Source organism: Bombyx mandarina, chromosome 20 (genome assembly GCF_030267445.1).
Source record: "Bombyx mandarina strain Sakado chromosome 20, ASM3026744v2".
Lineage (NCBI taxonomy): Eukaryota > Metazoa > Arthropoda > Insecta > Lepidoptera > Bombycidae > Bombyx > Bombyx mandarina.
In genome coordinates, this window is record NC_143226.1 from 3,907,957 (window position 1) to 3,926,605 (window position 18,649).

Genomic DNA, 18,649 nt, shown 5'->3' on the forward strand with positions numbered 1-18,649 from the left:
AGACCTGGGCAGAATTGTTCTATGGGATTTCTTTTTATTTTCCAACAATTTGAGTCTTATGAATTATTATTGTGTGTCGTCGGGCATCAGTCCTAAAGGTGAGTGGTCGCTCATGTGCATCAGGTATTCCAGGAGAACAACCATGACGCCACCCACTGCATCGGCAATTAATTAATATGCTTTTACCAATTCTAAAGGATACTTATTGTCATTTCGATCGTGTCAGAATCCAAGGATTATTAAAAGAGGAAACCAGTTTAGCTGGTTGAAATTTTAGACTTTATCGTGGGTTCTTTTAACAGTGCAGTAACAAACAATATATAAAAACATAATGAGGCTGATAATAGTTATGCTTTGTAACTGCGGGTACTTTAATATTGGAGGCACAACTATTTAATGTGCACTGCAAGTATCGTAACAACTGAAAAATGGTAGATTTTTTTTATTGCTCTTATAGACAGTCGCACGCCTAGCTTATCTGAGGGGTGTGGTTACGTCACGGACGTCCACAATGCCAGGGGCATAGTCAAGCCTCTCGGCCTACCGTTGACTATTCTACGCGAACCTAGTTTTTTTGTTGATGTTTCTTTTACCTCTTTGTACTATCATCGATTGTTTAATTTAAAAATTAATAAGATACAAATATCACTGTGCATTCGTGGTAAAGACACGATAACCTCGTTCACAATCTGCCTCGGTTATAGGTCCGTAATCGTATCCCACAACTTTGTACAGAATCGATGATGATAACCTTTTAAATAATACGAACAGTTAAAACTTTTTTATCTTGGAACAACGAACTGTAAGGTTTTTTTTATATAATTTATTTAAATAGCTAATTACCGTTTACAAGGCTTATTTAGGTACTTACAAATACTTGTGCATACGTGAATGTCATCGATCATCTTGATGATACAAGTACCAATTGAATCGGAACCAGCTTTACGTAACTTTGATTTCATTGCGAATTAGGAATAAATAGGAATTAGGTATAATAAAAATCAAAACCCGCAAAATTATAATTTGCGTAATTACTGGTGGTAGGACCTCTTGTGAGTCCGCGCGCTTACGTACCACCGCCCTGCCTTTCTGCCGTGAAGCAGTAATGCGTTTCGGTTTGAAGGGTAGGGCAGCCGTTGTAACTATACTGAGATCTTAGAACCATATCTCAAGCTGTGTGGCGCATTTACGTTGTAGATTTCTATGGGCTCCAGTAACCACTTAACATCAGGTGGGCTGTGAGCTCGTCCACACAGCTAAGCAAAAAAAAAAAAAAAAACTAGAGGTCCCGCAGTAGTCGAAATTCGACTATAATTAATTGGAATTCTAAGTTTGTACACTATTATGGTTGTATTTTATACTTCTATAATCACAAATTTCGCCAAGACTACACTATAAAAAATATTAACAAAGACAAACAATATTTAATCTATTCTCAATTTGACAACAGACGTCAAGAACAAAAGTTTGACATTAAATAGTATGCATGCGTGTGTGCGTCAAATACATGGTATGTAGTGTGTGTAACGTTTTCTTTATTGATTTAATGTATCTTTTATGCATTATTTAAAAAATATATTAACATTGTGCACTTCTTCTCTATATTCTCTATAAGTGTGGAAAATTTCATACTCCTCCGTCCGCGCAATTTTCGAAAAAAGGGATACAAAGTTTTTGCTTCACGTATTAATATATAGATGTATCTTTTATGCATTATTTAAAAAATATATTAACATTGTGCACTTCTTTTCTATATTCTCTATAAGTGTGGAAAATTTCATACTCCTCGCAATTTTCGTAAAAAGGGATACAAAGTTTTTGCTTCACGTATTAATCTATATATATAAAAATGAAACCCGTTTTCCGTTGTCACGACATAACATGAAAACGGCTTGAACGATTTGTCTAATTTTGGTCTTGAATTATTTGTGGAAGTCCAGAGAAGGTTTAAAAGGTATAAAAATATGAAAATTCTCGGAATTAAATAAAAATAACAATTTTGTTTTCCCTTTGACGTGTCCCCCGTCGGACGGATTCCTTTTGTTTGTTTTAAGTTTATTCTATATAAAAGTTTAGGTATTTTATTTATCGATTGAGGCACTACGAAGTCTGCCGGGTCAGCTAGTATATAGATAATTTTAATGAAGCAATATCGTAAAGAGAACAATACACATATAGTTTGTATGTTTACTATTAAAATCCTTGAATCGTTTATAACTCTGAGCAAAGGTTAGATGTGCTCCGAGATTCCCCTTTGCTATCGGCGTTGGCCTGTTGACTAACTGCCGATTGTATTCTATGAAGCAGCGAGTAGATACAGAGCAGGCTAATAAGCATTATGTTAACAGATATTTTTTACTTTTATTGCTCTTGTAGGCAGACGAACATACAGCCTACCTGATGGTGAGTGGTTACCGTTGCCCATGGACTTGAGCTAGCCGCTGCCTACCATTAGCGTATGTATGAGTACAAATATGTACATTTAGGATTCAGAAGAAAAACCATTTAAAATAATAATAACAATTACTTAGCACACATTTACAGAGACTTAAAACAATGACTCACTCACACCATGTCCACGATTACCTTCTCTCACAAACGCCGCCGATCGAATGAATGTTTCGAGCAAAGGCGTTGCTATTTATAGGCATTGTACCCTCAACATTATTATAAAATTCGTGTTTCCTAAATTAACACTTAAAGTCTTTGAACGATGTTCTCTCGACGAATGACAACCGACAAATGCGCGGGTGACTGAGCTGCGCGCCGGTTTTATGCCCTTTTTGTAGGGTATTCCTTACTGTACATATATGCAAGAAAACAAATTAGTGAATACAATTATCATCTAAAAATTAATGAATGCTTTATTTGTGTAACATAGCTGTGTTTAAGCTGATTTACACGTCATTTTGGATCCTCCCGATTCACTAACGGTGCTTTTAGGTAACTCAAGCACCGGTCATCGTTCTCGTCGAACCCGTCGCTTGCGACGAAGGACTCGACGAGTAAATTAACCCACAGACGCAGCCCACTGAGTTTCTCGCCGGATCTTCTCAGTGGGTCGCGTTTCCGATCCGGTGGTAGATTCTGCGGAGCACGGCTCTCGCTAGGGTTCGTGTTAGCTATGTCGTCAGGTTTGAGCCCCGTGAGCTCACCTAATAGTTAAGGTTACGCTGAAATAGCCTATCAAGGCTATCAGCTTAGGTAAGGAAAAAAAAGCTGATATAGATTTTTTAATTAACATATAAAAAAATGTATCTCGCTCGAAAACAGCTAACTATTGACGTGTCTATTTCGCTTATTCATGTTTGATAATCTGGGAAATAACTGAAGATTGGTTACATATTTTTCCAAACTATACACAAAAGGTAAGGTAAGGATTTTTAGATTTCTTTTTAAAGCGGTTTCCAATTTTATAACCCCAAAGTCTCCTGGATACGTTTTTGCATTTTAAAACTAAAGATCGTAATTGCTAGAATTTATCTGGAAGGTATATATATATATATATATCTGTATCTTCTTTTAATTCAATGCCGCGTTCGTATCGGAAGCTTTAAAGGGCCTCCTGATACGTCGGTAGTAATAAAATGAATGTAAATGAACGCCATGGTACGACTATTGGAAACCGACAAAAACACTAGATAGAAATTCTACTTACTTACTCTACTTACCTTGGACCTTTAATGGGACAAACATTATGAAAAAACACGATGCTTAGTGAAAATTATAAAAACATCATAATTTATTATAATACATTGCATAAAAATATGTCCCAACTGTAACATTACTAGTGGTAGGACCTCTTGTGGATGCGGATGGGTACCACCACCCTGCCTATTTCTGCCGTGAAGCAGTAATGCGTTTCGGTTTGAAGGGTGGGGCAGCCGTTGTAACTATACTTGAGACCTTAGAACTTATATCTCGAGGTGGGTGGCGCATTTACGTTGTGGATGTCTATGGGCTCCAGTAACCACTTAACACCAGCGGTAGGCAGCGGCTTGGCTAGCGGTAGGCAGCGGCTTGGCTCTGCCCTTGGCATTACTGAAGTCCATGGGCGACGGTAACCACTCACCATCAGGTGGGCCGTATGCTCGTCTGCCTACAAAGGCAATAAAAAAAAAAAGGTGAGCTGTGAGCTCGTCCACTCATCTAAGCAATAAAAAAATAAAAAAACATTTGTGTTCAAATTAACCAATTTTTTTTAACTTACTAATTTATTTTTAACGTTTTTTTTCACGTTTTTCTCGTGAGACATTTCAATTTTAAGATTTTAACACCTTTATAAGTATATAATAAAATTAGCAAGTACTTTTCAACTGCGCGTATTGGTTATTTCTGAAAGAATACCACTATTCTGTACTAGAATTATGGAGAAAAACTGTCAAGGCCATAATAAATAAGGATTCCACGTGACCACGACTGCTCTGCCAAGAATAACCGGCTATGATGGTGATAATATACTATACTATAACGAATTTCAAGATTTCGATTAGAATCGGTCATGTTAACAAAACCAAAAGAACAATGAAATCTTTAAACTGTGTAAAATTCAGTCAAGTTTACTTTGTTGTTAAACAAGCATGTTAAAAAAGCATTGTATATTTGTATGTATATTCATAAATGTATATATGTAAGGAATTTTGTATGTATATGTATGTATGTGTGTGTATGTGTATATATATATTTTTTCTTTTTGATTGGTACATAGCGTAAAAATTCGTTGATTCTTTTCCATCTGATGATTGTCTGGAAGAGATCGCTCTTAGCGATAAGACCGCTAATTGTTTTTTTTTTGTATCTAATGTTACCCATTGTTTTTTATGTACAATAAAGAAATACTCTCTCGCATTTTGTGAGTATTTGCCGCTGACGTTTTTCTTTTTTTATTGCTTTGATGGGTGGACGAGCTCACAACCCACCTGGTGTTAAGTGGTTACTGGAGCCCATAAACATTCACAACGTAAATGCGCCACCCACCTACCTTGAGATACAAGTTCTAAGGTCTCAAGTATAGTAACGACGGCTACCCCACCCTTCAAACCGAAACGCATTACTGCTTCACGGCAGAAATAGGCAAGAGGTCCTACCACCAGTAATTACGCAAATTATCATTTTGCGGGTTTCATTTTTATTAGACGATGTTATTCCTTCACCGTGGAAGTCAATCGTGAACATTTGTTGAGTACGTATTCATTTGAAAATTGGTACCCGCCTGCGGGATTCGAACACTAATGCACCGGACGTCTTGTCCGTTAGGCCAAGACGACTAGAAGAACTTGCATTATTCCCTGGATCCATAGCAGCACAGTGACTAAATCAATTTGAATGTCGCCTCCAATGGTTCTTTGGTTGTTTCATTTATATCAGTGTGCTTAGTGCGAGTTTTTTAACGTTCTCGATAGCGTAAAAGTTAACTCAAATTTGTATGGAGTTGGAACGGTTGCCTACGTTTGCCGCTAGGGGCGCTGTTTCAGCTGAATACAAATCTCAGGTAACTTTTACGCTATCGAGAACTTTAAAAAACTCGCAGTAAGCACACTGTTCTCAGAAAAATAAAACAATGTCGTTTTACATCGTTATGAAATCCCTAGCACATCCTTGTGTACAGTTGAAAATTAACGCGAGTTTTACCTTAAAGGACAAACCCGAAATCCATACAAACTTGGGCCTGGCGTTACAGTGCTAGAATTTGGGCATAAGTTACAATACCTAAGAAGGTTTCATGAGCCCAATTTTCAGGTCTCCCAGCAATGGCCAAATTGGTAAAATCAGACAATGTTTACATTTTAGGTTATGTTTATTGTTCGAGATATTTTAATAAAAACGATATTTTTGAGGCTATTTCCTACTAAAGATAAGTATTTTTTTACGAAACCTGTTGCAGCAACAGGGTGCTTTAAAATAAAAATGGAACCTGTTACGAGAAATCGCGTGTTAGGTTGTTTACGAAAACGAACGAAAGCCAAAAATTAAAAACAACGTAATGCGAAACGCGCTGCGCACGAAATGATTTTTTTAAGGAATTTTATGACCTGGTAACTAAGACCTTTAGGTCAGTCTTATTTTAATTTTAATGAAAACTTTTTTATATGAAAAACTATATTTATATGATAACTTTTTTATATAAAATATAAATCAGTACGTGCTCCCATATTATCTCATCACATTTCATTTCATTTTATTTCATGCCTTTTTATTTTAATTTTTATTGCTTAGATACCCTTCGACGAGCTCACAGCCCACCTGATGTTAAGTGGTTACTGGAGCTCATAGACATCTACGACGTAAATGCGCCACCCACCTTGAGATATAAGTTCTAAGGTCTCAGTATAGTTACAACGGCTGCCCCGCCCTTCAAACTGAAACGCATTACTGCTTTACGGCAAAAATAGGCGGGTGGGAGGCGCGGACTCACAAGAGATCCTACCACCAGTAAAATTATTAATATAACTACACCATAGAAAAACTCAAAGTACCAAATCGACCTTTTCATGTTATATTTAAGATTGCCAGTTGAAAATATTTTGAATTGCCGCAGTTGCCGACATGATTTCGTGTCATAACTAAATGGCACAGTTATTTATTTCTTTTAATGATTTTGTTAGTAGATTTTGGTGCTTTACGTTACGTTATTCAATGAGATTAAGTTTATAGTCTGGCCAGCGAATCATGGCACAACTAAATAGCGGCAATCCAAAATATCTTCAGTTGGCAACATTAAGATAACATAACACGATTGATACATTTGTGTTTTTCTATGGCATAGTCACATTAATATAAAAATGCAAAACTACCCTTTCATGCTATATTTGATGTTGTCAGTTGTAGATATTTTCAATTGCCGCCATTGTAAGTAGTTGTGTCACGATTCGATGGCCATACTCTATTTACATTGATTAAAATACCTATAAAAACAGTCATTTATCCTAAAGCAAAAGAGTATTAATTATTTTTTACACTCGATTTCCACTAAATCGATCCTATTTTATGGATGCTCTAATTCTAATCCGCGCGTTTGTGGAGCTAGTTACGTATATTGAAATAAGTATTGTAGATGTTTACAAAGATTGTTTAAAACAAAAAATTGAATTCAACTTATTTTCTACACTTGGCCATTGTCAATGAAGCTAAGATTTCAATAGGTTAATCAAGCAAAATAGACGAATTTTTTGGTACATATCCCATTCGTGTAACGCTTAGGCCCAAAATGGGGTTTCTCCTTTGCCCAATGGTTTATTTAACATTATCCTTAAAATAAATAACAGTCAATCTCCGGCTGCGATCGGTGCAAACCGTCCTGTGAAAAAGGTAAAACAGTGTAAATAAATTGGCGTCGCTCGGTGGAGCAGGAGCTAGGGGTCTTGGGCATGACGTGGGAGGAGCAAGAACAGACCGATTTAAATGGAAAAATTTGATTCGAGCCCTACACCCCAGCAGAGGGTAATAGGAAAGGATGATGATGAGTGTAAATAAATGAATATGAAATTCCGAAAATGGCGCATCCCTGAAAATGTAAAATGTTCAGGAAATGAAAAAAATCCGATTATTTTCTAAAGCGGCGTAAAATTTAAAATATTAACTTTTGAGATGTATTTTAGTGTTAATTAGCAATTGAAAATTACTGGAATTATTATAAAATGGGCGTAGATAAGCCTCAAAACTACGTGTATATGAAAAAACGTATTTGACAAAATATGCGACATGTGCCCTTTTCGAAATTGCATATTCAAATAAATCGTGACAAAATATAAGTTTAATGTGCCGGGTGTGTATGTATGTATGTATTAGTTTGGATGTGTGTGGCGTTCACAATCCGAGCTCGTGCTACTCTACGTGACGTCACGGCCTGCCTATATTATTATTACATCAGTTGTAGTACTACATGCGATAATACGGACATCCCGCGGTACGTGATAAGCAATAGTGGTGTTCCAGTTAAATATAATGCGATAGCGTGCTACGGACTTTCAGCTTTATTTAGCACGCGTTTTAAAACGCTATATTTAACGTGATTGGTGGAAGCGCGATTTTGATTGATTTTTAAGTTATTACCCGCCTTTTATTCTCCATTTGAGATTTCATTGAAATATGGTAATTAAAAAAACGTATATTAGTTAATTTCCACAAAATAGCACTTCTCATTGTGTTTTTATAACGTGCTATTTAATAACGTTACAACACAACGTCCCTGTCACTAGCACTAGATGATAACGCTCCATTTGAACATATATAAACTGGGACTTTTCATCTCGACATCAGTCAGCGAGTGACGCTAAGCGCGGTGATTGCATCTAGTGGAATCTATGCGATTATACGGACGAACGTCCTGTTGATATATTGCGTGAACAATACTATTTACAGCATTTAGCAACAGCCTGTAGGGTTGTTGCTTAAGAGATAATTAAAGCTTTAAGAATTACTCCATTAAAGGTGAGTTTCTGATTCCGATTATGTACTGCTCTAATTTTCCTTCAAAATCTACTCTAATGTTCTTAACATAACTCTTTCCTGTCAAAGAACTTTGAGTGACATTTTTTTTTCACGCCTTTCTTGCTTCCTTCTCCAAAACTAAGAATATTTATCACTAAATAGAATGAAGGAGAAATTGCTGTTAACCTTTCTTTCTGCATTTATTTCTTTTAAACCAGACAACCGACTTAGAATACGATTTTTTATAACAGGGAAAATTTGAAACAGCTTGAAAGTTCCCGAATAAATTTTGGGTTATTTTATGAGTTTATTAATTTTATAAGTAGGTACTATATGTGCAGGGAATACATTTTTATCGACTATCGACCTAATTTACATAAAAATGTAGGTACTATAGTTTTTTTTAATCTGAAAAAGACAATAAATGAAAATTCTTTAATATTATTGCAACCTTTACTTTCTCTAATAAGTTTCTTCAAAATGCAAGAATTGACATTATCTATTTCTCACGTCGATGAGTTTTTTTTTATCAAGAAGCAACAAGTTTAAATTTACGAATAGACTTATTGAATCAATTAAGACCACCTCGTCATATATTTTTGGATTTAGGATTTTAACATTGTTTACGGGAATATATGATTCTAACTTAGTAATAACCAAAAATATCTATGTTAGCTGCAGTAATTCGTAGGCTTCCCAAAAAATTTTGACCGCTTTGTACAATTCTCCGGTATTACTTGCTTCTTTCTTTAAATTAAGGTAACTAACTATAAGGAAAGAGACCTTGTAAGTAATAATCGTGTTTTTTTTTCTTTTTTTTCTTTGATGGGTGGATGAGCTCACAGCCCACCTGGTGTTAAGTGGTCACTGGAGCCCATAGACATCCACAACGTAAATGCGCCACCCACCTTGAGATATAAGTTCTAAGGTCTCAAGTATAGTTACAACGGCTGCCCCACCCTTCAAACCGAAACGCATTACTGCTTCACGGTAGAAATAGGCAGGGCGGTGGTACCCACCTGCGCGGACTCACAAGAGGTCCTACCACCAGTAATTACGCAAATTATAATTTTGCGGGTTTCATTTTTATTACACGATGTTATTCCTTCACCGTGGAAGTCAATCGTGAACATTTGTCGAGTACGTATTTCATTAGAAAAATTGGTACCCGCCTGAGATCGAACACCGGTGCATCGCTCAACACGAATGCGCCGGACGTCTTATCAGTTAGGCCACGACGACTTCAAAACATTTTTCATCGACATTTTTCTAATTCCGTCAACAGGACAGTTTGATGTCGACCACTTTGAGAATCACTGGTTCGATCGCGCACATAAGGTTAGGTACATTGAATATAGGGTTCGGTAGGGTTAGGTCGCAAGCCTGCGCACGCAGCAGCCTAATGATTAAATGGTGTGGCAAACTGTTATGTAGTACGAAGTTTGTATACAGTAAAAAATGATTAATTATCCATGCCTTTATATTAACGTCTAGTCTATCGCGACTTTCTAAAAACTTGCATTCCACGAAATACGTTATCAACGTAGAGTGGAATAAATTGTGGCAATGACCTTGCCCACCCTTTCCGTCGTACGCGACCACTGAGTCAACATGGCGCCCGCCAATGACGTAACCGTTTCCCTCCAATTGATTAATAATTCGAATCACGAACTTCTTGTAAATTTTGACAGATACTTGTGAACTATTTGACAGTTTGTAATATGCGATACACTTACTAAGATATAGTCTGCAATTAATTGTGCTGCCTTAATATTATATCGCATTGTTATCTTGAAGTAGGTACTAATCAAAATAATAAAACTACACAGTTAAGACTAATAATAATACTAATTAATGGTACATTATGTTAAGTGTTATCGTTCGCAATAATACAATATATGCTATTAATGTTTTTTGACTTAAGTGATAAGGGTGAAGTAAAAGTTTTTGTGACCAATTTCCTCTCCTTGCCCTTATAATAATACCGGATAAAAGGTTAAGGTTCTTGAATACATGAAACTCAATTTCCTTGTGTTGCCCGATTTAATGACATGTTCGGTTTTCGTAGCACGTGATATACTACTATGAACAATATGGTTGCTCATAAAGTTCATTGTCATAGATATATATGTATAACGGGATCTATAGATATTATCGGGCAAGTACTGGTGGTAAGATCTCTTGTGAGTCGGCAGGGGTAGGTACCACCACCCCGCAACACAAACACAAACCCCCACAAACATGACCTAGAGCGCGCGTCACGTAAAAAGAACGCTGGAAGAAAGTGGAGGGGGTGTGTTTGCGCATGGATACACTCGCGCACGAAAACACTAAGTACTTTTGTTTTATTTTTGAAGTAATCTTTCGCTCGCGGCTTCGTATATTGGTTATAGGTATGTACAGTTTAGTAGTTCTGTACTTTCCCGTCATGACTTACGCGAGTGTGGTGTTCGCTCACGCGGCCCGCACACACATAGACACCCTCCAATCCCTACAATCCCGCTTTTGCAGGTAGCTGTCGGGGCTCCGTGGTTCGTGAGGAACGTTGACCTACACGATGACCTGGGCCTCGAATCAATTCGGAAATACATGAAGTCAGCGTCGGAACGATACTTCGATAAGGCTATGCGTCATGATAATCGCCTTATCGTTGCCGCCGCTGACTACTCCCCGAATCCTGATCATGCAGGAGCCAGTCACCGTCGACGCCCTAGACACGTCCTTACGGATCCATCAGATCCAATAACCTTTGCATTAGATGCCTTCAGCTCTAATACTAGGGGCAGGCTTAGGGACCCCGGTAACCGTACTCGTCGAACTCGACAAAGAGGTCGACGTGCAACCTAACCCATGCATCAGCCCGCTGAGTTTCTCGCCGGATCTTCTCAGCGGGTCGCGATTCCGATCCGGTAGTAGATTCATTCGCGAAACAATTGCTCATGAGTTGTTAGGTCTCCTTCGGAGGCGCTCGGGCAGTTGTTAGCAAATCCCACCCCTCTTGGCTGAGCCTTTGCTCGCCCACCTGTCCTGGTGAAACTGGAAAGGCCTCCGGGCCACTAGTAAACTTTCAATCATAAAAAATAGTTCTGTACTCTTGTAGCTGTATGTAGTTACATGTTACAGGAGAGCGTAGAAAGATATCATAAGTTTGAAGTTAAATTAGTTTATGAAAGTTAAAGTCTAGTTAAAGTTATAAAAATGATAATTTCTCTTGATGTGAATTGTACGATAGTTAGTGATGCACTCTCTTGACTGTAATTAAATTTCATATTACATTATTTGTTGTCACGCGGCAAAAAGCGGATCGCATCGCGAGTAAGCATGACGTTCTGGTACTGTTGGTGGTCGGCAATCCTTAACTATAATAAAATTGTACGGTGGGAAGATCGTACATGGTAGGTATGTACATTAAAAATAATATATTAGATAGATTTTTATGAAATAAAATTAAAAACATGTTGATTTCTGCGTTTAATGTTTAATCTGAATACGAACAGATAGACAGACGGACGGACGGACGGAAAACAAAGTGATCAAAGGGTTCCGTTTTTTCCTATTGAGGTACGGAACCCTAAAAATTAAATTAGCCTCGGATGATTTTGTTGCCACTGTGGTCCGTTTCATGAATTATTTCAAATTATCAACTGCATTATTATCAGCCTCTTTCTTCATAAAACAATATACGTCATAAATCATTTTTCTCACTTTTCTATGTAAAACCATTTTGTAATTAAAACTTATGTGCCCGATAGTATTTTGAGAACGAACGTAACGTGAACCTAGCGCGGAAAGCAAAGGTCGACTGACGAACCAATAGCACACCGGCAAGCATGCGGCAGGTGACCCGCCCGCCCCGCGCCGCATCTCATACCACCAAATACATCGATAAATAGCCTACTGCGCAGCTTGACCGCCAGCGTTCTTTTTAAGTGACGCGTACTCTACCTAGTCGTTTAGAGCGGCATTAGCAAGCCGACAAGGAATAACCGTGTTGTGTATTATTTTCAAATTTTCACTTTCAATGGTTCTCTTGTAATGTTAAAAAAATGTCGCTTAAACAAACTAAAGTTCCACACTCGATATATTTATTATAATATATCATTTAAATACTATTCAATAGTTATGAGAGTTACAACCCGGGGTCAAGACTTATCTTTGCCGCGTAATCTCGGGTTTCGACATGGGAATAAAAATAATACAATAAGACATCCACGATAATGGCCTCTGTATCCGGGTGCCTCGAAATATTATTATCGTGTGTCTTTATCTAAATATTGGCCGAGATCAAGGCCGACCTGATAATAATGTAACCAGAGACATCTATCGCTGTCACGAAAATGTTGATGTGTACTTATTAGGGCTTAAAATCGCGTCAACAATATAGGAAGAGCATTGTGACGTGGCCTTCTTGAAACGTGAATGAAGGCGGATTTACCAAACCCCCGGCATTTCTGACGTAGATAAGGGATGGCGGCCACTCACTGATAGCCTTGAGAGCTGTCAGCGTTACCCTAGCATGTAGGTGAGCTCTCGGGGCTCAAACCAGGAGGTGTTGTTAACACTGGCCCTAGCAAGAGCAGTGCTTCGCAGAATCTACCATCGGGTCGGAAACGCGACCCACTGAGAAGATCCGGCGAGAAACTCAGTGGGCTGTGTCTGTGGGTTAATTTACTCGTAGAGTCCTTCGTCGCAAGCGACGGGCTCGACGAGAAGTGACCGGCGCTTGAGGTACCTAAAAGCACCGTTAGTGGATCGGGAGGATCCGAAATGACGTGTTTTGGGCGACGTCGACTGCTTTCCATTTGGTCTACAGGATCGGGAATGTAGTTACCGGCGGCCACGATGAGACGGTTCTCGTGTCGTGCCGCTTTATCGAAGTGGCGCACTGATACCGACTCTAGATACTTACTGATGGACTCTACGTTCAGGTCGTCGTGGAGGTCGATGTTTCTGACGTACCACGGTGCTCCAACGGCTATCCTGCAAAAACGGAATTTAATGAGTTGAAGAGGTTTCAAAGTAGTGCGGGCCGCGTGAGCGAACACTACAGTTGCATAGGTCAAGAGCGGACGTATGCTAGTTTGTAGGGTGTCACCTTATTACGAAGGGACAATTTAAATTCACTTGCAAATCATCGGATAGATCATCGGTAAGCTGTATGCTCGTCTAAGTTTGAACGGAATAATAGCACCCGTGTTGAATAGCTGGATCACGTCTCGGTACATTTACAGTTTTAATGCTACATTAATATAATAATGCCACGTCAAAACTGTCCACTGAACGTTCTCGTATTCTATTGTCTATACAAATAAACATTCAGATAAATAAACAGACTCAATGAAGCCTGTCGAAACGAAAACACCTTGAGAGTTGACTGGAATTCTTTTATTTTATATTTAATAAAAGAATATACGAATAAGTATTGTATTTACACGCTAACGATTATCCACATAATATGAGTCGTCTATTATCAAAGGTGACAATCTGTGCATTTGGACCAAAAAAATGTTATTGATATGTCAATACAGATTGATTTGAATATAATCGTCTTCAAAGAATACGGTTCAAAACCTGCATTAAATAAAGGTTAATACTTAACCTGTTATTTATCTAAGATGTCGTTCAGAAGAGTTTTGTGACTGCCAATGGAATACAAATTCAATAATTCGTTTTTCTGATTTACCAATAATTGTCCAAAAGTCACATTGCCGGCTTTGATAATAGTCGACTCATATGACGTAGGCAGTCGGCTGCTAGTGTTGTTTGAAGTCAAAAACGGATGAGTGTTAAAATTGTTTGATATAATGTTGTGGTTTAAATCATTAAATTCGACTAAAACTAAATAACTAAATAGCGATTGAATAATCGTATTACACACACATACATTATTTTTTGTTACACTATATCTCAGATATGGTTTTATGTGGTATCGAAACCAATGGGCATCGACGAAGCGAATATCGCAACGCTTACTTGCCCTACCATTAAAAACATGAATGACATGATTTTTTTTGTAGCAGGAATAGATAGAACGTTAGTATCTCGGACCTAGATTTTTATTACCTAATATTATTATTTGATCGTGATTGACTTCGTGTATACGTAATAAGTACGTATGAAATCGGTAATGCCTCTGCCTATGGTATTTTAAACCATGGCAGATCCGCATATTTCGATACCAGCGCACCGGGTCTTTTTCTTTATCCCTGTAAGCGCGAACCGTCGATAGATCGACTTTCGGTTAATGCGTGTAAAATGCGAAGCGTCGCAAAATCGACTATTTCCGCAGTTTGGTTATAGGTATTGGGTATCGAGCTGTACGGATGTCTCTTAGCGCGTGCTTGTATAACGTTTTAATAAATTAATAACATTTATAAGTAACCATTTAAAATTATATAATAATATAATAAATATAAAAAAACTATGTCACCCAAAAAAAGCATTACGGATCCTCCCGATCCATTAACGGTGCTTTTAGGTACCACAAGCACCGGTCACCGTCCTCGCCGAATCCGTCGCTTGCGACGAAGGGCTCGACGGGCGAATTAACCCATAGATACAGCCTACTGAGTTTCTCGCCGGACCTTCTCAGTGGGCCGTGTTTCCGATCCGGTTGTAAATTCTGCGAAGCACTGCTCTTGCTAGAGCGAGTATTAGCAACACTTCCGGTATGAGCCCCGTGAACTCACACGTTAGGGTGAAGCTGAAATAGCCTCTCAAGACTATCAACATAGGTAGGGGAAAAATAATAATTTAGCATTGATTTTGTATCGAAATAAAAAAATTTCAACGGTACTTTTGTTCAAAAATCCCTTAGCGATTTCTGCAAAATATGTGAAATAAGCTCAGCACTAAAAGGGTTAAGTCATGAAGAGTAATCACATAAGGTTAATATAATAATTATGTTAAAATAACAATCGCTTCGTAATTGTTTGATTTAATCTTTGGACTGTAGATAATGTTATCAGTAATCTAACAAATGATTAGCTAATTAATGCGCAGTGAGTTCTCTTAACGATAATAAGAAACATAGTTAATGTAGAAACAAAGTATTTATAAGTCATTTAATATTTAAGTTTTTGTTGAAAATAATGTTCGTTCAACATTTTATTTTATGTATCACTATATTAACTTTTGTTTTTGAGATTCAAAAAAAAAAAAAAAGAACATTTAAAAAATTGGAAAATCACTTCAGCTACGCAACGAAAAAAAATTTGAATGGGTTGTAATACGTATAAAGGAATTTATTAATGATTAGACTTTTTGTAAGAACTTTTTTTTTTTAAATAGACTGGATTGCAAGCAATTTTATAGAATTCGTGGTGTTCCCTTTCCTCATGCTAGTTCGATTTCACAAAAACTAAACTGTTAATAAGCCAACATCGTATAAGAAAGAAAAAGAAACTTGGAATGGCAAAATTTGACATTTTTTTAATTTTTTTATTGCAATGATGGGTGAACGAGCTCACAGCCCACCTGGTGTTAAGTAGTTACTGGAGCCCATAGACATCTAAACGCAAATGCCGCCACCCACCTTGAAATATGAGTTCCAAGGTTTTCAGTATAGTTACAACGGCTGCCCCACCCTTCAAACCGAAACGCATTACTGCTTCCCGGCAGAAATAGGTAGGGTGGTGGTACCTACCCGTGCGGACTCACAAGACTTCTTACCATCACTAATTACGCAAATTATAAGTTTGCGAGTTTGTTTTTTTATTTACATTTACACGATGTTATTCCCTCACATTGAAAGTCAATCGTGAACATTCATTGTTAAGAACGTATTTTATCAGAAAAAAAATGATATCGCCTGCGGGATTCGAATACCGTGGCATCGCTAGATACCAATAAAAAAAAAACACTAAAATCGACATGATTCGTTTTAATGTTTTCGTTTTGTTTTGTCCACATCAGGGAGCACCGGGTGAGTCCGGCGCGTGTGGCAGTGCCGGGCGGAACGGACGCACAGCCCGCCCGCGGCCCTCGCCGCGCTGCTGGCGACGAGCCCTCAACGTAGACCCGCCCTGGCTGCGCCGTGCCAGGGCCCGCTGACGCCACCTCACCACATTCACGTTAGTGCAACATGAGAACCTAATATAATAACAACCAAATGTGCTGCAACATGTTTTTTTTTTATTGCCCTTGCAGGCAGACTTTGACCAGTCGAATCTTTAAAATTTACGTTAGCTAAAGAGGTATTATCTAGTGTAGCGATTTGATTTATTGAAGAGGTGGTCGGGCCAAAGGAAGAAAGAAAAGCATCGGAGTATATCAGAGAAAGTGTAAAAGTAACCCCGGTAATCAACAAATTAAAGAGCGGACGGTTAGCATGGTATGGACATGTGATGCGTGGAAAGAAGATGCATGTAACTAGGAGATGTATGGAAATGGTAGTGGAAGCTAGAGGGGGAAGAGGTCGATCAAAGTAGACATGGATGGAGTGTGTGATTGACGATATGAGAGAGAGAGGAGTGAGTGTTGAGATGACGGCTGATAGAAGAGAATGGAAGAGAAAAATTAGCTGAGCCGAACCCACCTAGTGGGATAAGGTGGAGAAAAAGAAGAATAAGCCCTTGTAGGCAGACGAGCATACGGCCCACCTGATGGTGAGTGCTTACCGTCGCCCGTGGACTTCAGCAATGCCAGGGGCAGAGCCAAGCCGCTGCCTACCGCTTAATATTCTCCACAAGCTTCGTTTGAAGAAGGACATGTCATAGCGCTCGGGAAACACCGTGGACGGGAGCTCATTCCATAGCCGGATGGTACGTGGCAAAAAAGACCTCTGGAAACGCACTGTCGATGAACGCAGCCGTTCCAGATAATATGGATGAACTCTGCTCCGATGGCGGGAGGTGCGATGATACAAAGGAGATGAGGGAATCATCTCAAACAATTCCTCAGAGCACTCCTTGAGAAGAATCCTAGCCAAAACATTAAACAATATTTTTCAGTATGCCCTGATTTTGTATATGTGCTTCATGCTTGCTACATTATATTGCAAGTATCGTATTGCCAATTTCCATTGAGGTGATAACGTGCATAAATTTTAACTACCTCCTAATTTTTTAAATGATTCATGTTGACTTTTGTTTGAAGTCTATTAAAAACGCCAATTCTCTATTAAATTTAGGACCAAATCATTATAAACTTACAAGATAATTCTGAATCAAGTTCAGAGAGTTCAGAATCAAGTGATTCAGAGGATATTTCAGAGTAATTTCATACTACCCTCAATTTTATTAATTAAATAATTTCATATACTTATTTTTTTTTTTAAATAGGTACAATATAAACTTGTAAAAGTTCAATTGATTTTTTTTTTATTTAGTCATCACTGTCTAATCTCATGTGCGTTACGAGCAGTACGCAACCCGCCCCCTCACCCCTGTCCCCACCTAAGGCGCGACCAACTAGTTCCGCGCGCACTATAATTCAAAAAGGCCTTAAGTCAGATGAATGGCCAATAATAATGTTGCGTTTCGATTGACAGCTGACACTTGTGGACTAGCGCTAGTGGGCCCCCAAGACCAGGCTCCGACGACACTTGACACCGCTAACCCGGACAGCTGAAACGTTACAAGGAAACGGCACAGTCGACCGAGGCGCCGGCCCCCGCCGAGCCCGGGATAAACTAAGGAAACAAGTCCACGTAAAGTTGGATAACACCATGAAGGTTGTGGAGGAACAACGCATCAGAGTGATGGAGGGATCGTGGTCCCCGGTCAGCGTGATCCGGGAGATCGTGGAGAGCGGGGTGCAGGAGGACCCCTTCTACGTGATGGACCTCGGCGAGGTTGTCGCCCGTTACCAGCAGTGGAAGGAGCTCCTGCCCAGGGTTGAGCCGTTTTACGGTAAATGTTACATTTGAATCCTCTACTCTTTATAAACGTAGGGTTTAGGAGCAGTGTTTGCTCAATGATCTAAATTCGACCTTAACCACTGATTTCAAGACTTATATTCGTTCTATGATAGGTTAGAACCCCGAGAGCTCAACTACTCGCTCGGTTACGCTGGCATAGCCTCTCAAGGCTACCAACTTAGATAGGAAAAAAAATAATTCTATCATTTTTAAAAAAAAAGGCAGAGCTAACATAAATATTTCAATAAATAAATAATAGTTTAACAAAACTAAAAAAAATACGCTTTTTTACAATAACATTTTTTTAGTTGGATTTTCTATAAAAGCGTATTTTTTTGTTTTTTTTTTTAAACTATTATT

At 38.5% G+C, this 18,649-nt stretch overlaps 1 protein-coding gene across 2 annotated transcripts in view; it reads left to right on the top strand.

Moving 5' to 3' along the window:
- The window catches only part of LOC149500654 (ornithine decarboxylase 1), a 36,274-nt gene that overhangs the window by 9,976 nt on the left and 7,649 nt on the right, over positions 1-18,649 (top strand). The window contains exons 1-3 of one of the 2 annotated variants that reach the window (XM_089735888.1): positions 7,962-8,430; positions 16,345-16,502; positions 17,921-18,281. In XM_089735888.1, the coding sequence (XP_089592014.1) occupies positions 18,098-18,281 (184 nt within the window). In that variant the 5' untranslated portion in view covers positions 7,962-8,430; positions 16,345-16,502; positions 17,921-18,097. Of the gene's footprint in view, positions 1-7,961; positions 8,431-16,344; positions 16,503-17,920; positions 18,282-18,649 lie in introns of those variants that run through there. The other variant, XM_089735887.1, reaches the window with a different exon arrangement.